This window comes from Ochotona princeps, chromosome 10 (assembly GCF_030435755.1).
Source record: "Ochotona princeps isolate mOchPri1 chromosome 10, mOchPri1.hap1, whole genome shotgun sequence".
NCBI lineage: Eukaryota > Metazoa > Chordata > Mammalia > Lagomorpha > Ochotonidae > Ochotona > Ochotona princeps.
Window position 1 is genome coordinate 19,003,417 of NC_080841.1, and position 21,311 is coordinate 19,024,727.

Genomic DNA, 21,311 nt, shown 5'->3' on the forward strand with positions numbered 1-21,311 from the left:
TCACAGGTGGGGTATCTTGAACATATTCTTGCCCTGGTCCACTGATCACCGAGGATGTACTTTCCTAAGGCAGTTAGAGAGATTTACAAGCTCTGTCTAGGAAATACCAACTATGAAAATGCCACCTCACTAGCTTTCAATGATCCTTCCTAGCCTGTCCCCATTATTTTTCCTGTGGTGCCAGCTTTGGGATCAGTTGGTAAATCACATACAATGATCACACATTTGAAGCAACCCCCCTAAGCCTTTAAATAATAGGTAATTTTCTTCCTTGGACCCAATTTATGGAAGTCAAGCCATATACTGAAAAAATAATAGTAAGTTTGGGCTGCAAACATTCCCCCAAATGGAAATAATTGTGCTTCTCTTTCCTAGTTGAAAAGGAAGAGGAGGAAGAGGAATTGTGACCATACTCATTCTCTGTGTTTCCAAAGAACATTTCCTTTGAGTTGTTCCATGTCTAAAGTTATCGTCCTTCTGTTAAAAGCTATAGAAACATTAGAGAATTCCCTAATACTTTAGTCCTTTCATTGCTAAACACCACCTATTTGCTGAACACCTTAAGGCACTCAGAAGGATCTGTGATACTTTCTGTGTGGCTTTGAATGGTGTTTTTCTGATGCTAGGCACCATGATGCCTACATATGGAGTTATATGAATTGCAATTTAATAGTATTGCTGCTCATGTGCTGCACTGCACAGACAGTGGATTTGGGGCCAGGTTGCTGGAGTTGTGTAACCAGGGCCTGTTCGAATGCCTGGCCCTCAACTTGCACTGCCTAGGGGGACAGCAGATGGAGCTTGCTGCTGTCATCAACGGCCGAATTCGTCGTATGTCTCGTGGAGTGAACCCATCTCTGGTGAGCTGGCTGACCACCATGATGGGACTGAGACTTCAGGTGGTCCTGGAGCACATGCCTGTCGGCCCTGACGCCATCCTCAGATACGTTCGCAGGGTTGGTGACCCCCCTCAGCCACTCCCTGAGGAGCCAATGGAAGTTCAGGGAGCAGAAAGGACCTTTCCTGAGCCTCAGCGTGAGAATGCCTCCCCAGCTCCTGGGACAACAGCAGAAGAGGCCATGTCTCGAGGGCCACCCCCTGCCCCTGATGGGGGCTCCCAGGAGGAACAGGACGGAACCTCAGCGGAAACAGAACCTTGGGCAGCTGCGGTACCCCCCGAATGGGTTCCTATTATCCAGCAGGACATACAGAGCCAGCGGAAGGTGAAACCGCAGCCCCCTCTGAGTGACGCCTACCTCAGTGGTATGCCTGCTAAGAGACGCAAGCTCCGGTCCGATATACAAAAACGGCTTCAGGAAGATCCAAACTACAGTCCCCAGCGCTTCCCTAATGCCCAACGGGCCTTTGCTGATGATCCCTAGTTCTTTGCTCTGTGGCCCTTCTTTACCAGGGGACCATCTTCCCCCTCTTCCTTCACAGTATTTAAGAAATAAAAGTCGGATTTTCCTGGAAAAAAAAAAAAGAATTGCTAGTTTTGAAAGGAACCCGCAGAACTCTAGCATTCTAGCTGGAGTCTAGCAAGGCAGAACACAAGAGAACTGAAGTATCAGAGAACGTGCTTTTAGCCAAGACCTAGCAATTTCCCTAACATGCAAAGAAGTTGAGAAAAATGCATGAGAGAGGCCAACTCAGGGCTCTACAGATAAAATGATTTATAAGAGGTTTTTTAGAACTGAAATTTTTGAGAAAGATCCCTGCTATGCAGTGATGATGGCTCCTAGGTAAAAAGCAACGATTCAGGAAGCCAGCTATGGCAAACATCCAACAAAGGCACCTGTCTTCCTCATCAGCTAAGATGGAGATGCATTTGAGTACCAATATCTCCTCCCACCTTTTGAAGCCTTTCAGTTTGTGCCATTCCATTGACCCTGGATTTTCAGGATTTTTGTCACTAGAACTAGCATAACTAGTAGAGCTACTTATGAAGGGAAAAGGTTTATTTCTGTTTACAACTTGGAAGGTTCAAGATCCAAGATCAATATGGCATCTGATGGAGGGTAGTCCACGGCAGAGGCATGTGAAGTGAGGATTACACAGCCAGGAAGCAGGAAAAGAAGCCAGGCCAAACTCAGCTTAAGCAGCCAGCCTTCTCTCAAAAACACCTTCCCAGTGTAAGCCCCCAGTGACCTAAACATTTAGGGCCCAACTCCTATGTACCATAATTAGACCACATGTCTCTTCATAATTTATTAGCATAAGACTTCAGAGTTTAACCATCTGCATGGGTTCAAGGAGTCAAATTTATTCAAAAATGTAACAGCCTGGCAGGCTGAAACTACAAAATCTCCTTCTACAAATAGCTTTATTTTAAAAGATTGCTAATCAGAATCTTTATTTTATTTCTTCTGGAATAATTTGATCATTTTATTGTAGACCATAGATTTCATATGTCCTATAAACAAAATAATTCTTGCTTTTAGGGTTAATACCAAAATCCAGCACATTTAGACGCTCATCACCTGTTAGACTCATAAAGTTGACGAAATGCATCTTCGGCAGAAGGTGTGGTCAGTCAGGAAATATGTGCAACTGGGAGATGTGCGGTGATGTGCTCCATCACCAAAGGATGCTCAGGATCCAGAAGTTACTGAACATGCCGTGCCCAGGAGCTGGTGGGCTAATGATCATCAAAGTAAAACAGCAATACAAAGGCCAGCACATGAAAGGGGTATCAAACCATCCCATAAATATAAATACCAAAGAAATGTAAAGAGAAGAGAGGTTAGTTACATCAAAGAGTGGAGGGATGGCCACCTAGCCCAGTGGTGAAGTTTCCAATTAGGGTGTCCACATTTCACGTTACAGCACCTGGGTTTTAGTCCCAGCTCTGCTCCCAGTCCCAGCTTCCTCTGAATATTTATCCTAGGAGAAAAGCAAGTGATACATCAAGTACTTGGGTCCCTGAATTGAGTTCTGGGCTCCTGACTTTGGCATGGCCTAGCTTAATCTATTGTAGTCTGGGGAGTTAACCAGTAAAGATGTGTGTGTGTGTGTGTGTGTGTGTGTGCACGCACACACATGCGCCTACCTTTCAAACAAGTAAAAGGAAATTGAAAAGGAGGCAGAGAGTTGAGCTGTTCATTAATGTACCGAAAGGATTTATGTAAGGTTACAGCGCAGGAAAGCACAGTGAAAGGATGGCTTTTCCATGGGGAGGGAGTGGGAATGGGAGGAAGTTGAAGTAGAGCATCCGAGTTGTAGAGTCATGCCTTTGTTAAGTGTTCCCAAGAGAGGATGGTTCTGCCAGCTTATTACCATCCCCTGAAGTACTCCATTATTTTATTAGTTTCTCATATAAATTATTTATCTGAAAGACTGCTGATGCTGACCAGCTCTGATAAGTAACGTCTTCTTTGGGAAATGCTGCTGAAGGAACTAGAGTCTCTTGTGACTGCCAAAACGTTGAAAATCAATTTTAACGTGTGTGTGTGTGTGTGTGTGTGTGTGTGTGTGTGTGTGTGTAGATCTTATGCAGATTGGGGCTGCCCCATCTTGTTGGTCTCCATTAGATCAACACATCAGCTTTCCAGCAGCAACCTTGGGGAGAATGCCTGCGGATGCCTCTGCTGCTGCTATTTGGTATAAAGAGAGTCATGATAACTTGACTGGGGGCAGAACATTAGAAAGCTTCCTTGCTTTATCCCCAGTGTGCCTCTTTTGAAAAAGGTCACCTTGCAGCCACATTTGGAAGCCAGTTTGTTAGTGTATTTACCTTCTCCTTGGCCCCAGGCTGACTCTTCTTAGCAGTGGAGAGTGCATCACTTTCCAGACTGTTTCAAAACACTCTAAAAGCCTTCCACAATTGCTTTTGCCTCCTTTACCAACAAATGGCTCCCTTCACCATTCCACTGCAGGGTTTTCTTCAGCGCTCTGTGAGGCTTTTCATGCCAGTGAAGGATGGAAACAAATAATTGCCAATAACATGGAAGCCTGAGCTAGAGTGGCTAAAATCACACATTGCAGATATGTAATTTGCATGTGACGATGAGGACTTTGATTCATTTTTCTTGAGCATACTCAGAAACAGCTGTTTTTTGTGCTCTCTCAAATTTGACTCAACAACTTTTAATGTCAGCTACCACCTGAATCAACATAGAGATATCCCATAGACTTTATCAATCTAATTGCAACTTTGCCTTGCATACAGAACAGTCAATGTCAACACGGGTGCAGGTTTGACCCTATTGGAATAGAGCTTTGGTTCATGGGTTGTTGGGTTTTTTTTGTTTTTGTTTTCAGTTATCAGGTATCCTTGACCTTTCAGCATCCTGGTTTCATATATATAAGCCATGTTACACACATACATTGCTACCCACCCCCACACACACACACTCTCTCTTTTTCACACACTGACAATGTGCTTTGACAATTCTAGACTTCTGAGCCCACCCCACCTCAGTGTCACAGGGGCAGCTCCTACACGCTTGGCATGGAAACACTTAACAAAGCTGCTATCAGAAAGTTGGAGCTAACTCTTGAGTTTGCTCTAGACGGTAAGCAGGGCTCTGTCTTGGAGTTTCAGCCTCCATGGATAAAAGCACATTCTCTCCAGTGTTCCACAAATCACCTCACCCCAGAGGTGAATGGGGACAACTCCAGGTGACTTCCTCTGTGACTCCAGGAGACATTTGAAGATCTAGGAGGACACAGTATGTCCCCAGGCTGGGTCTGTCTTGGCCCGAGCATACTCATGTCCAGTGAGACTCCTAGCTACCATTTGTATCCACAGATATGGTTAACTCTGCACTGGGCACTTCTTTTAAGTTCTCTCCATTTGCACCTCGAAATTAAAAATCATTACTCTCTTGATCAAATTACTGTTGGTTTCCAAAAGCAAATTCACGAAGACAGTAAGGGATTAATTTTTCTTTTGTAAGAGTAAGTCCAGAGAGAAGTTACTGATTAGAGCCCTATGGCTCAGGCACCAGCAGGGACCAGACACCACGTACTCCTGGGCTGCCATGTCAGTGGCTCTGTGTAACTTTGATGAACACAAAGCAACCTCCACTCCTCTCAGCTGCCACTCCGAGATAAAGATGGAAGGTCAATGGGACATTCGTCCCCAAGATCTTGCCCAGAAATTCCATTCAGTGACTTCTGCTAAAATCTTATCCAGATCGTTCCATTGGGCTATTTTTGTGTGCTAGGAGGGGGTGAGAAATAACTAGACTATCACCCTAAACCAAGTCAGAGGAGAGGAGAATAGCAGAAAGCCTCAAGTAGCAGCCACAAAAAGCACAAATCTTCTTTGTTGAAAACCAAACTACAGTGTGAAAATGAAATCCTAGTATGTAGGCTGCAAATGAGAAATGATCACATTTCTCGTAATGACTTCTAGAAGTCTCCCCTCCCTTGTTTTTCCCTTGCTGGCCTTGCAAATTTCTTCCAGTTGGTATCTACTGTGGCCAAAGCTAATTCATTCATTTATGAAGCTATCTGAGGCAACAGCAGAAGTCATAAACTATTCATCTCTGGAATGTTTATATTTAAGAAGGTCATAGTATTGAGTGTGTATATACCCCAAGGTCCCATATTTCTGTTTGGGCCCCTGTGGTCCAGGCCTGCTATTTTTCTTTAAACAGCAAAACGAGATGTACACAGCTCAAAATACATATTGATGTTTTTCCACAAGCTCCAGAGAAACCCAAGAAAGGGGTCTTGAAGACTTTCTGATTCCCTGCTCTCCCACTTCACCTTTCTGGCTCTCCCCTGATGCTTCTGATAACACACCAGTAGCCAATAATTCCAACAGTTTTGCTTTCCTTCACCACTTTTTTACACTAAGGATGTCTCTGGAATCCTAACCTCAAAAGCAAAAAGGGGATCTCAGATTCTCAATCTTTCACTCTGAAATCCCAAATAAAAACGCAGATGAAAGTTGTTATTGTTGTCACTTTGTTTTTTCTCAGGAAGAGCATGCCTGGCTTCTCCTCTTGCTCCAACTTCTTTCATCTGCTCTTTGGAATGATCTGGCAGCTGAGCGGAGAGAGACTAGGGGTTCAGAGTTCAGAGGGGAGTGAGTTACTGCACTAATGCGGGTAGACATTGGCTCTGGGATGGAGACTGCTCATGAGGATGAACCATTAAGAGAGTTCAATAATATGCCTTTTCTCTTTTTAAAGGTTTACTTATTGATTTATTTAAAAGACGGATCAACAGAGGAAGAAAAAGAGCAACATCTGCCCCCTGGTTCATTCCCTGAATAACCACAGCAGCCCTGGCTCGGTGAGCCTAAAGCCAAGTGCCAGCATCTCCATTTGTATCTCTCATATGGATGGTAGTCACGGGCGCCATGATTCACAGCCTCCCCCATTCACTGACAGGAAGCTGCATCAGAAGTAGGGTAAATGAAACTCAGACCAGCATTTTGAAGGGATTCTAAGGCATAAACAGTGACATAATGTAACACAACGCCTAGCCTAAAAGCCTGCTGTCCTAGAACACTTTCAGACATGATAACATGAAATCAATCACTTTGATATGCATGACTGACACTGTTTTAACAGGAGGACAGTAAACTCAGCAAAGTTCAAGATGAACTCAAGCACCTGAAGACAGAGGCACTTCTGGTATTTTCTACCTGCAGCTTTTGGTTCCATAAAACAGAATCTTCGCTTTGTTGCTCTTCCCACTTTGCCCAAGGCCCCTGAAAGTCTCCCCTTCCCCCAGGAGGTTTTGCCGCTGTGTCAAGTGTGCCCTACCTGGGTCCCATTACTGCCTATTCCTCTATCCAGCCTTTGTTCATCCTGCCCATTCCCCTTGAGACCTCCACTTACTTGGCAGCTCCTGTGATGCTGTCACCACTGGCAGGCTGCAGAGTTAACAGAAGGGGACTTCTAGATGGCTGACTCTGGTCTGCACTGTGGAATAGCAAGCTAAGCTGCTGGCTGTAATGCTGGCATCACAGCATTGGGTTAAATCCCAATTGCCCTGCTTGCCATCCAGTTGTCTGCCAATGTGCCTGGAAAGGCCGAGGAAGATGGCTCAACTACTTATTTGGCGCCCTGTCACCCATGTGAGATATCTGGATACAGTTCCTGGTCCCAAGCTTCAACCTGTCCCAGCACCAATCAATATGACCATTTGTGGAGGGAACCAGCCTCTCAAACAAATAAATCTTAAATAAAAAAATAAATAGAAAGCTGCTTCCCTGTTCACTGCAGAGAGGCCCAGTTGTGTCGTTGTGTTTTACCTAATCCCATGAACACTACACTGTGCTGGCAACAAACCTTTTTTCTGAAAATTGACAGGGCACTGTCAAATACTCTGTGATGTAAAGATACACAGCCAATTCCATGAGAAGACCCATGGCTCTGCTGCTTAGTCAGGTCTGTAGGCCTCTCGGGCAATCCCCACTCAACCTAGTCCATTCTTCCTTCTTTCACAGAAAAGAATATTCCAGAACTCTACTACAGAGGAAATCCATAAGCCCACTCTCCCCAGGCAGAACACATCAGAATACTCTTTCCAGCCCCAGGGTCAGTACTCTTGCACTGTATTACATAGCTTTATACAGATTAACTTCACTTCCCCATTTTAGATGAGACCCAAGACTACATCTTTTTTATGATCCAAAAGGGGAAAAAATTACAGCACATTCCCAAACAAAAGAACAAAATTCCCCAAGATAAATTCTGTGACTCCCCTAGAATGAGAAAAGAGTTCTGTATTTAATTCCTTATTACAAACTAAGTTTTCCTTCACCACATTTGCCTGGGAGTGGTGACTAGCACATTCAGAACCCCAGATTCTATTTGGGGGGGGGTAAGATTTATTTATTTTATTGGAAAGGCGGATATACAGAGGAGGAGACACAGAGAGGAAGATCTTCCGTCCGATGGTTCACTCCCTAAGTGACCGCAACAGCTGGAGCTGAGCCTATCCGAAGCCAGGAGCCAGGATTTCTTCCAGGTTTCCCACACAGGTGCAGGGTCCCAAGGCTTTGGGCCATCCTCGACTGTTTTCCCAGGCCACAAGCAGGGAGCTGGATGGGAAACTGGGCCGCTGGGATTAGAACTGGCACCCATATGGGATCCCAGCACGTGCAAGGCAAGGACTTTAGCCGCTATACTACTGCACCGGGCCAAAACCCCAGATTCTAATTCCAGTGCTGTCACTGCTGTGTAACTTGGGATAAATGCACCCATTTCTCAGGGTGTTTGTACAAGGAGAGCATGGGGTTGCTCAATGAGCTTGTGATTTCTTCAAGCAACAATTCTTTTTTTTTTTTAAGATTTATTTATTTTTATTACAAAGTCAGATATACAGAGAGGAGGAGAGACAGAGAGGAAGATCTTCCGTCCGATGATTCACTCCCCAAGTGAGCCGCAATGGCCGGTGCGCGCCGATCCGAAGCCGGGAACCTGGAACCTCTTCCGGGTCTCCCATGTGGGTGCTGGGTCCCAAAGCATTGGGCCATCCTCGACTGCTTTCCCAGGCCACAAGCAGGGAGCTGGATGGGAAGTGGAGCTGCTGGGATTAGAACCGGCGCCCACATGGGATCCCGGGGCGTTCAAGGCGAGGACCTTAGCCGCTAGGCCATGCTGCCGGGCCCAAGCAACAATTCTTAAATTTCATTTTTTGAGATTTCATTTTTTGAAATTTCACAATTGATAAAAAAAAAGAAAGTCAAGATAAATGTGTCAGCAGGAATGTCCCTGGCTGAAGAATCAGGCTGAATTTGCCTAGAATGGCAGAGGATCTGGATTCAATTGCAAACAACCTGGTTCTGGAAGCCTTGGGTTTCAGTTGAGCAGTCCAACAGGCTCGTTTCTGATGGCCTCTTCTGACCCCATGCAGGGAGGACTTGGCTCCCTAGGGCTGATATTGAACAGGTAATGCCTTACAGCCAGCACAAGCGGGACTTTTTATTATTATTGGTTTTGCAATTTGCTCACATTTTGCTGTCATTTGCCTTAGTGGCTATGGATCCCCACATTAAGATTTCAATTGCACTTCCCCATCCTCCACCCCCTCCACGCCTGTGTTTTGCGGAGACGGCGGGCGTCTTCCGTCTTTATTGAAGCCACTGTACAGCCCCTGGCTGCTGTGTGAAGCATAATCAAATGTCATTTATGAAGTCCTCTTGTCACTGGAAGACCCAGGGAGAGCCGCGTGGTCCGGTGCAACAGCTTCGAGAGACAGGCAGTCGCGGCAGCAGACTTGCAGGTGCTGACAAATTACCAGGCAGAAGCTTGATTATTTCTGACCCTGGCTTGCCTGTTGTGAGTTATAGGTCACTGCAGTCTGTTTCAATGAGTTTCTTCCTGTTGGGATTGTCAGGTGCTGCCTGACAACACTGCTGCTTCCCTCTGCTAGGATAAGCAGACTGCAGGGGAAACTGCTTGGGACCTGGATCCTGCGTGAGGTTCACGGCCGGACTGGTTTCTTTTTCCACTGACAGAGTCATGGCTAGACATCAGGTGGCTCATCTAGAAAATTCTGATGATGTAACCAGAGATAGTTGTTTGTTTGTTTCTTGTGAATGGTCCCCTGTTACTTTGATGTTCCGCCCCCACCGCACACCCCCAGTTTCATTTTGTGTGCCTGATTCCTGACTGGCTACTTATCTTTCCTGCCATCTTGCTCTCTACTCTGTTAGCGTGAACTCTGTCACTTGACTCTTTGATATTGGGATGATGGTTGCCTACTCATGACTTTTCTTCCTCTGCCCACTGACACAGCCACTCCTCATCAATATACTAATTAAGGTTAGAATGGCTCTCATATTGCAAAATCCAATGGGCGTCTTTAATTCCTTCCTTCCCGTGACACCACCATAAACTCCAATACAGCCAGCCACTTTTCTTTCGTCAAATATTTGCTTTGATAATGCCTTGTGCTCCTACCTGGCTACACTGTCCCCTAGGCAACCTTCATGTGACAACTGCTTGCCGTGGGCTTCCATTTCTGGGTCATCAGCTCATATTTCTGACTTAGACACACACATCTCCCTTTAGATATTCCACCGACGGCTCAGAGTCCGTGTCTGAAGTTAAACTCCTCTTCATTCCACCTAAAATTGACACCTACCCATTGTCTTTATTATCAAATGACTTTCTATTTACCCTGTTGTCCATACTGCATACCTGTAATGCTTTCACTTTAAAACAAATTAAGATAATCTATTTTGAATTTATTTCAGGAGCAAAGGCTCACAGCTCTACTTAAAAAAAATAAAACTTCAACCAATTAAAAGTCATAGTTCAGCAGAAATATGGGCAAGGATTGTAATTAGATGGAAAGATGTCAATTTCACTCATATATATGGTAAATATTAAATTTGCCACATATCATTAAAACTATAGTAATATGCCCTTGTTGGCAATTTGCCTGACAAAGATTTAAAACTGAGTTTTACACTACATTTGCAGCAAAATTGATACACATAGACATTTCCTTTTTTGCTTTTAGAACCTACATGTAAAGGAGAACACGAACTATTCGTTTTCAGTGTCTGGGTTATTTCATTCAGTGTTATACCCTTATTTGCAACCATTGTGATGCAAGTAATAGAATTTCATTCTTTCTATAGGTATACACCCAGTAGTGGGCTTGCTGGATCATATGGTAGTTCTATTTCTAGTTTGTTTGTTTGTTTGTTTGCCATGCTCTTTGCCACAGTGGCTGCCCTAATTTATGTGAGTGAAGTGCCATCTCATAGTTTTTGATATGCACTTCCCTGATGGTTAGGACTGTTGAACATTTTCTCAAATATTTGTTGGTCATTTGTATTTCTTCTTTAAAGTACTGTCCATTGAGATCCTTCGACCACTTCTCAACTGAATTGGCTGTTTTCTCATTGTTACACTTTTTTGAATTGCTGTTATATTCTTGATATGAGTCTTTTGTCAGTTAAGTAGCTTAAAAATACGAAGTCTCTTCAAATTACCAATTGTTTCCTTTGATGTACAGAAGCTTCTAAGTTTGACATAATCCCATGTGTCCAGTTTTGTTTTGTTTCCTGTAATTTGGGGCTGACATCCAAGACGTTGTGAATGTCTTAAAGCACCTCCCCTACATTTTCTTCCAGCTACTTCATGCCTTAAATTTAGGTCTTTGATCTATCTTGAGTTGATTTCTGTGAGAGGCAGTGAAACAGTGAGAGGCAGGGACCTAAATTCATTTTTCTACAGCATTCAGTTTTGCCAGCATCATTTACTGAAGAGAGATTATCCTTTTTCCAACATACACACTTTGTTGAAAATCAGCTGACTATTTGCATATGGGTTAATTTCTGGGCTCTCTATTCTGTTCCACTGACCTGCAAAAGTCAGGTGTTTTGTTTTGTTTTGTTTTGTTTTGTTTTGTTGCCAATACCAGGCTGCTTTAGTTACTATTTTTTAAATAAATGGTTGTAACACCTCCACTTGATTTTTTTTTTTTACTCATGATCACTAAAGTAGAAGAAATCATTCAGAAAGTATACACTTCTAGGCCCACCTATGACTCGTTCTTTCCTTCCCCACCACCCACCCCACCCTTGTCAAATTAAATTTCATATCCCTTTATTTATAGCAGCAAACATACCCAAACTTGCAATCTATCTTTAAGAACTTTCCGTCTATCTTCATTTAGCTCAAATCACATTTCTTCTGAATTACCAGAAGCACGCCTCCACTTTGGGCTTACTCTTGGCCCTAATTCATTTTATAAAGTGATCAATATGATCATTTCTAAGCACACAATGATCCATCTCTCTCACTGAGGTCCTTCAATAGACTTCCCTATCTTCCAGTATTAAAAACCAAATCATTGAATGACTTACAAGGTGCTACCCACCCAATGTGTTCCTTTGCGAACACTGCCTCTGGGCTTCATTTAGTTCGTAAATGTGTTGTGTTAACTGCAGCCTCATAGACTTTAAAGATGATCTTCACTCACCCTAGAACGCCTCGCACAAATTTTCACCTGGTTACCTCTGCCTCCTAATTAATGACTTTCCTTTAAAAACTCTCCATCAAAAAGTAGGTGCTTCTCTTATTCTTCTTTGTTATATCCTACAATGTCCTTTCAAATAACCGTCAGTATTTTCAATTATATGCCATTTAGTTTGAACATACAGTTAATGCTGGGCTCCCTATATGGAGTACATCGCTGTCTTAATTACAGGTTCCATGAAGACAGTCATTATATGCATTTTCTACTTCACTCTAGCCTTGATGCCTTTTTTGAAGTTGTTCTATCATAAAAACTCAGTGTTTCTTGAATGAATTAGCAAATCCAAATGTCTGCACATTGTTTCACAAGCTGCCTACTTTCTAAGACACAGAACATTTTGTCCCAGCTTTTGAAAGACATGCTAATTCAATCAACCTCTTTGTAGCAGGATCTGAACTTAAAAGTTGGATCTGAGTTACAACTCTATTATACATACAGTTCCTATATACAATTGAGACACCACCTGTCGGATGAAATGGTAAGAACCACTGCTGATTCTTAGCCCCTCCCTCCCTTGCCTGCATTAAGGATTTAGTAAGGTCAGAAGAACAGAGGTAGAAAACCCCTTCATCATGCGAATCTCTTCGTGGCCTTTACCTAACTTCAATGGGCTTGACAGGCATGCCATGGCTGGACGGGGCTGGGAGCTCCATGCTGGACATTCACAGCCTCTCATTCTGGAAATATCCTGAGAGCTGATCTGTCTCACTGCTTTGGCGGCAGAACGCAGAAGGATCGCTACCGAGTTCTGTGTCTGGCAGCTCAAAGGATTCCAAAGAGAACAATAGAATTGGAGTTTTCAAAATACTTTATCAAAACAGCTCATCTGAAAGTGCTGAGACTTTAGCTTACCTCATAGATCTTTAAGGATGGAGGGAGTAGTAAGCTGGGATAGAAACAAACGTATTCAGGTAAGAAGCTGAAGGGGAGAGATGATCAGTGACAGAAGGTTCCAACACACTTCCAGAAGAACCCAGAAGAGGCAGATGGAAACATCACCCAGGTCACAATGCCTATGACGAAAGAACGTCTCCTCAGGCCCCACCACCTCCCACAGTCCACATCCTCCTTAACCTGGAAAAGGCAGAGAGAACAAAGAAACCAACTTCATCATCTGTCCCTAAGGCAGGAGACTTATCTGTCCCGAGTCCCCAGCAGGAAAGTGAACAGCAAGTGTGACCTGGTGAGGTGGGCGATTTTGACTATTCTACAGAAGAAGACATTGGTAATTACCAAAGCGAGTCTGCGTTTACAACTTTAAGAAAACATAAGACCTTTTGTTTCCTGAAACCAATGAGAAAAAAACATTGTTTACCCTGGTTTATATCCATGGGAAGGAAAGGGTGATTACCACTGAGTAATTAGAAAGGGACAATGGAAGATAAATAGATAAATGTTTTTTGATCAAATCCCATAAGCACTACTTATTCATAGCAACAGCTACATCTAGGATGTTGTGAGTAAATAACCCTTTAGAATAAATTTGAAAAAGATATTTTATGCTAATGAGAGGCTTACGATATTTGAAGTATATTAGGCAAAGTGCTGTAGCAAATAACCCTTCAAAAATGTATAGTGCACACACACAAGCATATCAAGTATATTCCTTCCTGTCTGGATGATCAGCTGGCAATTATTCAAAGGCCCAGACTCAAGGAGGCTCTGCAACCAAGAAGACAAAATGTACAATTCAGAGGCCAGGCCTGGAAGTGGCCAGTGCTGTCTAGTGCTCTTGCTCTGGCTGGACCCGGTCAGAGACCACTACCAGCAGGACAGGCTGGCGCCCCAGACAGTCTGCCCAGGACGAGGAGGAAAGCAGTGGTGCCTGCTGCATGGATCATGATGAAACTGTATTACATGTTGCACCGAGGCTCACAGGCCTCATTAGCCTATGGATTTAAATGAGATTACATTAATATTTATGTCCAAATTTGCAGAGATACACTGATGGACTACAGGTCCTCAGTGCCCCCTCTAAATGATTATGCAGTTTATTTGGAGTGGGGTGGGGAGCTCCAGCAAGATATCCAACAGACTCAAAACAAATTCCATTGATAAGATTCTATTCTGACTTCCTCCTAGCAGAAACAAAAATAACACCAAAACTAGAAATTATTTCCTGAGAACATTTTATGTGCTAGTCATTTCTCCAAATATGTTCTATATATTTGCTCATTTACTTTTCAAGTATTCGACCCCTTTTCCAGACAAGAAAATCAAGGCATGGACAGGCCAAGTAATTTGCCTCTAGTTGCAGTGCTAGTGGCAGCAAGGAAGGATTCAAATCTGTTCATTCTGGCTGCAGACCTTACCTGCTGGGCTCTGCATTCCCAAGCTTTCCATGCCTTGGGTGCTGACACACTGGAAGGAACAGCAATGTCTTAGGATGAGGTGCTCTGGCTGCCACAGCAAAATGGCTGGCTTCAATAACAGGCATTGATTTTCCCACCATCTGAGAGGCTGCAGAGCCCTACACGCAAGTTCTGCAGGGTTTCCTTTCTACTGAGGATCTTCCTGGCAGCCCAGGGCTGCCCTCTCAATAGCTTTTTCCCTTCTGGAACAACCACAAGGCCCCACCTCAGGCCGGAGCTTCCGCCAGCCCATCCACAAGGCTATCATGCAAGCAGGACTGAGCTTCCAACTTAGAGATTAGAGGAAGACCACAGTCCCTCCATAGCACATGTTTGCTCCTGGCCCTTCCCAGCCTGTAATTCCCAGAGGTTCCTGAACTCTGGAAATAGCAAGACAGTCACATGTCTGCTGTCTACCTCTCTCCTTCATCTCTGGATTCCTCAGTGGCAACATGTAGAATTTCACAGAGCTTCCCAAGAAAACCAGTCCTGCCTTCCTCCCTTCTTAACTCAAATCCAGCTCCTTGTCCTGCTCTAGCATAGGAAAAACAAAGAGTTTGTTCTCATTTCCCTTGTCTATCCCAAGTGCCCATGTCCAAAATTCCTTCCTTTCTCTTTACTCCCAAATACAGCCACCCCTCCTTTACCACTCTCCCCTTTGCCTTTAACTCATGCATGCTAGACACCATGCTCCAAGTTTCCTTGTGGCATGGCAGGCTCCCCCAGTCTTCAGGGCACCTGCAAGGTGCCTCCTTTGTGCACACTGACCTCTAGAAGTGGTTGGGGTTGGGTACACACTCTGTCAATCATCCCTGGACTGCAAATAAGCTGAAGGTAGGATTCATTCCTGCAAGAGGAAATAGGGATTTACTAACCGGCTGACCCAAAACAGAAAGAGACAGGCTATCTGGGACCATCAAATGAAGCTGTCATGAAGCAGACAGGCTTCGGGGAAAATGTTGTGTGTTATCTAGGCCACACGGCCATTAGGTATGACAGTTGCATGTCCTGCAATTTCTAGGTCATCCCCAATTTTAAATACTCTATCACCTTGTCACACCACATTTCCCAAGTTTGTATTTGGAAAACATGACCTCCAAATCTTTGGGACACTCAGCCCACATTTCAATTTATGGGGAAGAGTCAACCTTAATGGTGCTGATGAGTATGTTTCAGAACAGTAAATCTATTTCTGGGGACAAAATCTGAGGGAATAAACTGAAACCAATAAGACCTTCATAAGTGGAAAACAAAGACTTGAAAAGCAGAGTTAAGAATTTCACAGCCCTGAGAAGTAGCTGTAAAACCACATGGGGAAGACCCCCTTGCTTGCACATGGAGCAGAGATCTGAGGGATGGCTGCCTCACAGCCTATAGTATGGGTAGTCCTTCCCCATTATAAACTTCTCCGGACCCAAAGAGGGTAACTTGAAGGGCAGGACAATCAAGCACACAGTCTTTGAAGAGGGGCCTCCATAATAAGTCATATCTCACTAATTGAAATTTAAGACTGGAAATGAGAATTTCATAACTCACTGTCTCTCCCAGACAGGTGAATGGAAAAAAGATACCAGTCTAACGGCATTCTAAAACTGGGTCCTTCTCTGACTAAACCATATTTAAAATGATGCACAACACCTATATTTTGCATAATACCTCTGTACACATTTGTAGAGTCTGACTGTTTTATTTTTCTGATTAAATGTCTCTTTTTAAAACTATAGAACTTGGGTTTTTTCTGAAAAGGAGAAAATCCAGGTTTTCTTCATACAGGTCAGAAAAGAGAGATAGCCTGAGGTTCAATAAAGTGTGATAGGCAGAGGACAATGAAGTTGGGCTTACGTGGAGCAGGGTTGTGTGTGTTTGTGTGTGTCCATTGTTGTTGGGGTGAGGGACACCGAATGGGTGTGTATGTGGAAAATGGTCAAGGACATTCAAACTGCTAATGCCCTACAGTTCCAGTCTGAGGCAGACACGGTAAGTCAGCCTCAATCTCTGCTCTCCTAGGATTGCGGTGAATTTCCTCAATGCAATGAGTCTTAAAACTCTTTCAAGTGAGTTGGGGCAGATGCTGTGGCATAATAGGTTAAGGTGATGCTTGGAGATCCACATCTCACACTGGAGTGCCAGTTTGGCTTCTAACTGCTCTACTTCCAAACCAGCTTCCTGCTAATGCACCTGTGAAGGTAGTGGATGGGACCCAACTTCTTGGTCTCTGCCACCCCAATAGGAGACCCAGATGGAGTTTCTGGCTCCTGGCTTTGACCTAGCTCAATCCTGGTTAGTGAGGCAATTTGAGAAATGGACAAGCATGTGATGAATTTATCTATCTATCTATCTATCTATCTCCTTCTCTCACTCCACCTTTCAAACAAATCTTTCTTAAAATGTCAAGAGATTTACTGAATTCTAGGGTACATCTATTGTTTGTCTTCGGGTAAATACAAAAGTAAACTTCTCTGGCAATATGACCATTTTATTGTTGTTAACATTTTTGTAGAACAAACATTAACATTGATGTCCATGTCTTAGAAGATGCTGCAGGCTTTCTACGTCTATGGTTTTCCACTTTAGGAAGAACGCACACCCAGGGCAGCTGCCAGCCTACAGAAGGTTTTCAAGGTTTTCAAGCTAATTAAAATGCTGTGCCAAGGCAAGACTTGGGAAAAAATACAGACTGGGTTATATCAGCTGACCTGCTCGCTGGAGCCTCCTTTCCAGCTCTTATGAGGGTGGGATTTTTCCAACTGGCCACAATCTACACTTCAAGGATTTGCAATAAAATTTACAAAACCTGAAATACTTTAAAGACAGAATCAGGCAAGTGCTCTCCAAACAGAAAGCCCAGAGGTTGAACTATCTCAGACAAAGGTCAACTGCTTTTTGTTGTTTTTTTTTTTTTTTTTTTTAAGCCAGAGTCTTGAAAATTGTTTTTATTTTAGAATTCCCACAGGGCAAGCCAGTTCCTCCAGATGCTACAGGGAGCTCATGACTGCACAAGGTAAATGTTGCCCTCTGGAAAGGAAACAGTTTTGTCTTGGTGATGAGACAGTCATGCCTAAAAGGCCAATACAAAGGCAAACCTATATAATTTTAAAAGACCAAATGAGTGGAGGCAAAATATACTGTGGAAGTTCAGAAAAGGAGGAAGGACAATTGTGAGCCAGAGGACTTCCAGAGGGTTCACAGGGAATTCCAACGTATGACATGGAGAAAGGGAGAGAAAGACAGGTTGGTGACCAGGGAGCCAAAGTTGTCTGGTTACAAGTGTGAGGGCAGATGAGGACAAAGAGGACAGCATGAACAGTTTGGAACTCTGAAGTGAAGACCTGGGACCATGGAAGTATTCTTAGAGAAAAACATGATGAATATTGCATATGCATATCTGGGAAGTAAATATTTAAAGGATAATGTCTATTTAGAAAGCCGGCTTGACAAACTGAAAAGATCAGAGGCTTAATAATAGAACAAACAACAAGTTCAAAGTCTAATTCCATTCCTGATTTGTTATATAACTGTGGACACATTCGTTACTGTCATTAACCTTCCATTTCCTTATTTATAAACATAGACATAGAAGGCTGATTCTCAGAGATGCAGAAATTAAATATAACAAAGAATGTAGGCATTCGACTCATAGTAGATGTTCAAACACCAGGAATTTTCAAGACTATTACAGCTCTTAAATCCTCTGAATGTGAATAACACTAAAGTAAAATTTCACCTTGACTTCTGAGACTATTGCAAAAAATCAATAGGTTGAATACACATCAAAAAATAAACAATTATAAATTACACTGCATGATGAACCCTTGTAAGCTTTGTTGCTTAAAAGCAATAGAAAATGATTCTTATTGCCTTAGACGGGGCGGGGGGGAAATGTATGGGAAGGGTATCAGGGAGCTCACTGAATTGAGTGGGGAATAAGGTGCAGGCAGAGCAAGACAGATGATGTACAACCACAGTCATGCCAAAGGCAAAGTGAACAGCCAGCCCAGCACCACTGATACCACAACTGCACACATACTGTCCTGTAGCTGGGCTGCCCAAGAAGCCCCTCACCACTGGACCACTGACTAGGATTTTGACCTCCAAGAACCTGCTAACCCAAAAATGTGCCTGACACTTTGTTTTATTCTCAAGGCTTAAAGTCCCAAATAATACCATGTCACTGACCAAGCTTCAACAATGCATCCATGCTTCGGCTGCCAGAGACTGGGTGAGGGAAATGAAATGTCCCTCTTCTATTCTGTAGAAAAAGGGTAGGCAGGAAACAGAGCACTTCCTCTTTCCTGTTCTAGATATCCTTCAAATAACAAAAGGATTATGGACGGCAAAATAACCAAATCCCCCTGCCCAACACACAGTGATAACACAGATCTGCTAAATGCATGGACACAAGTCTAACAAGAATATGCAAGGCCTGTAGACAAAAACAGGGAAATTTCTCTCCAGGAAGTAAGAGAAATTGAAAGTAATTGATGAGGCAGATCATGTTTCTGAAACAGAAGCATCAATATTATGGAGATGTCAAATCCCCCCAGATCTGCAAATTCACTCAAACTCTGACCAAATTCACAAGAGGTTTTTCTTGCTCATGTGTTTCAGAATTTGACAAGGCAAGTCCAAAGCTTACCTATAAAATAACAAGTGCAAAATAGCAAAGAATTTTTTTTGAAAAAGAAAAACAAGGAAACAAGGAGGTAGCTGCCACAGCAAACTCCAAAGCATGCTATAAGCCTGTAATTGCATGTCATGGCATTGGCTCAGGCATGGAATGGCATTGTTTATGAGCCTGCAACTAATTGTATGGCAGGACATTGGCCCAGGAATTGGAAGATATGGTATGGACTAAAAGAGCAAAATAGAACTGAGAGTCATTACACAGACACACAGTATGCATAGCAAAGTGTCTCAAACACTGGGGAAGCAGCCATCAAAACCACCATTGTGTTTACAGGACAGGATTGCCAAGTATTTAGGCCTGGTGAGTCATCAAGTCTCAGGTGCAGTTACGATCAGCTTTCTGTATCTGCAGCTTCCACATCCACAGATTCAAGCAATGGCAGATGGAAAATACGTTTTGAAAAACTGCATCTGTACCAAACATGTGTGGACTTTTTTCTGCCATTACTCCTGAAAAAATATAGTTTTTTATCATAATTCCCTAAACAATGTGGTATATCAACTCTTCATATAGCTTTTCCATTGCATCAGGTTCATAATAGGAATGGTTTTAAATGTGCAGGAAGAATGGTGGGTACTTGACTCAGTGATTCAACATTCCTGCTCTCTATGCCAGCGTGCCTGGGTTCAAATCCAAGCTTCGTTTCCAGTGTAGTCCCAGGGAAGCATCAGTGATGGCTCAGGTAACTCGGTTGCAAACACATGTGAGGGACCTGGACCGAGGCCCAAGCTTCCAGTTTCAGCCTGGCCCTTTTCCTAGCCATTGTGGATATTTGGGGAGTAAATCAGCAGATAAATTCTCTTGTTCTTCCCCCTCTCTCATATTTTTCAAATTAAGCAATTAATTCATGAAAATAAACACAATGTATGGGAAGATATGTGAGCAAACACTGACTATACCATTTTCTGTAAGGAAGTTGGGCGTTCTTGGATTCTGGTACCTGCTGGAGGTCCTGAGACAAATTCACTGTAGATTCTAAGAGCTAACGGCATATGATACAGTATGAACCCTATTCCAAAAATGTATGTATGTACGTATGTATGTATAAATACAGGATATTTTTTAAAACAAGCCTGTAAAAAAATCTTCCAGTAGTGGTTACCTTTGGGAAGTGGAGGGCACCAGAAGTAAATGTTAATGCTTAATCTGTACGCATCCATCAGCTCTGGGACTTCACAAAGTTCTACTACAGTTCACGCAAGAGGGCCAGGACATGGTGCCAACGGGCAGAGAAGCCCAGCAACCCCTGACCCTGTCTTTTCTTTCATGGCTAAACTCATACATCATTTAATGGAAAGATTTTCATATTTTCTCATCCTAGTTGCTGCAAAGACATGTTTGAATCTTTACTCTCATACCCTTGAATGTGACCTTATTTGAAAAAAAGACTGAAAGCGACCAGGTTCCCATGAAGTCACGCAGAAACGGGGCGGGGGAGGGGGTATATGAAGAAAGAGAGGGAGATGTTGACTCACAGACACAGGAGACACAAAAAGTGCTGGGTATGTGTGGCTGGAGGCAGAGACAGCAATGACGCAGATTCAACTCAGGAATCCCAGGATTGCCTGCACCTGCTGGAGCTGGAATAGGGAAGGAACAGATCCTCCTGCAGCCTCCAGAAAGCGTCATCCCTGTTGCCCTGGACTTTCAGACTCTGCCTTTCCAAACTGTGAGAAAAGAAAACATTTCTATTGTTTTCAGCCACCCATTTTGCTCCTGGGAAACAAAGACTACAGCATTTGCCAAAAACTGGGGGGAGTGGGGTTGCTGCTCAATCCAGTCTGTGTGAAAAAAAAAAAAACATAATCAAAAAAATGAATCTGACAATTGACAAAATTTTAGGATAATGGTGATTCCCCTGTCATGAATATGGTTCAAGCAGAGGCAGGAGGAGTACCAGTAAGAATACTATACAGGAGATGCTGTTGTTAAGGGTAGATCAGATGACTGCCTAATATTCATAAACATGGGGAGCCTGTAGCTTTCTGCCAGAATAGCACTAAGTGTAAGGACTACAGTTCTAGTGCAATCTTTGAATTAGAATGCTGGATTCACTATATACTGCTAGCTACTTAACCTTGAAGAAATTTCTTAATCGCCAGGATCCAAAAATAATAATGCTTCTTTAATGAGTCAGCATTTTCGGGTACAAGCAGTTGACATTTAGCGATAGCTTAAGGAGAGGAGAAATGCATTTTTTTAAAGGGATATCAGAGAGTTTACAGGAAGGAGCAATGGTGCAGGGCTGCCTTGGTTGCCTCTGGAAAGTAGTGAGAATGGCTACTGTAGCAGCAGCTCACAGCTGATTTGAA

At 43.3% G+C, this 21,311-nt stretch overlaps 1 protein-coding gene across 1 annotated transcript; it reads left to right on the forward strand.

Moving 5' to 3' along the window:
- Positions 1–644: 644 nt before the first annotated feature.
- On the forward strand, positions 645–1,486 carry LOC131481301 (large proline-rich protein BAG6-like). Its single transcript, XM_058669696.1, has one exon. It carries the CDS (start codon positions 645–647, stop codon positions 1,380–1,382), a length of 738 nt encoding a protein of 245 aa, XP_058525679.1. The 3' UTR covers positions 1,383–1,486.
- Positions 1,487–21,311: the final 19,825 nt, after the last annotated feature.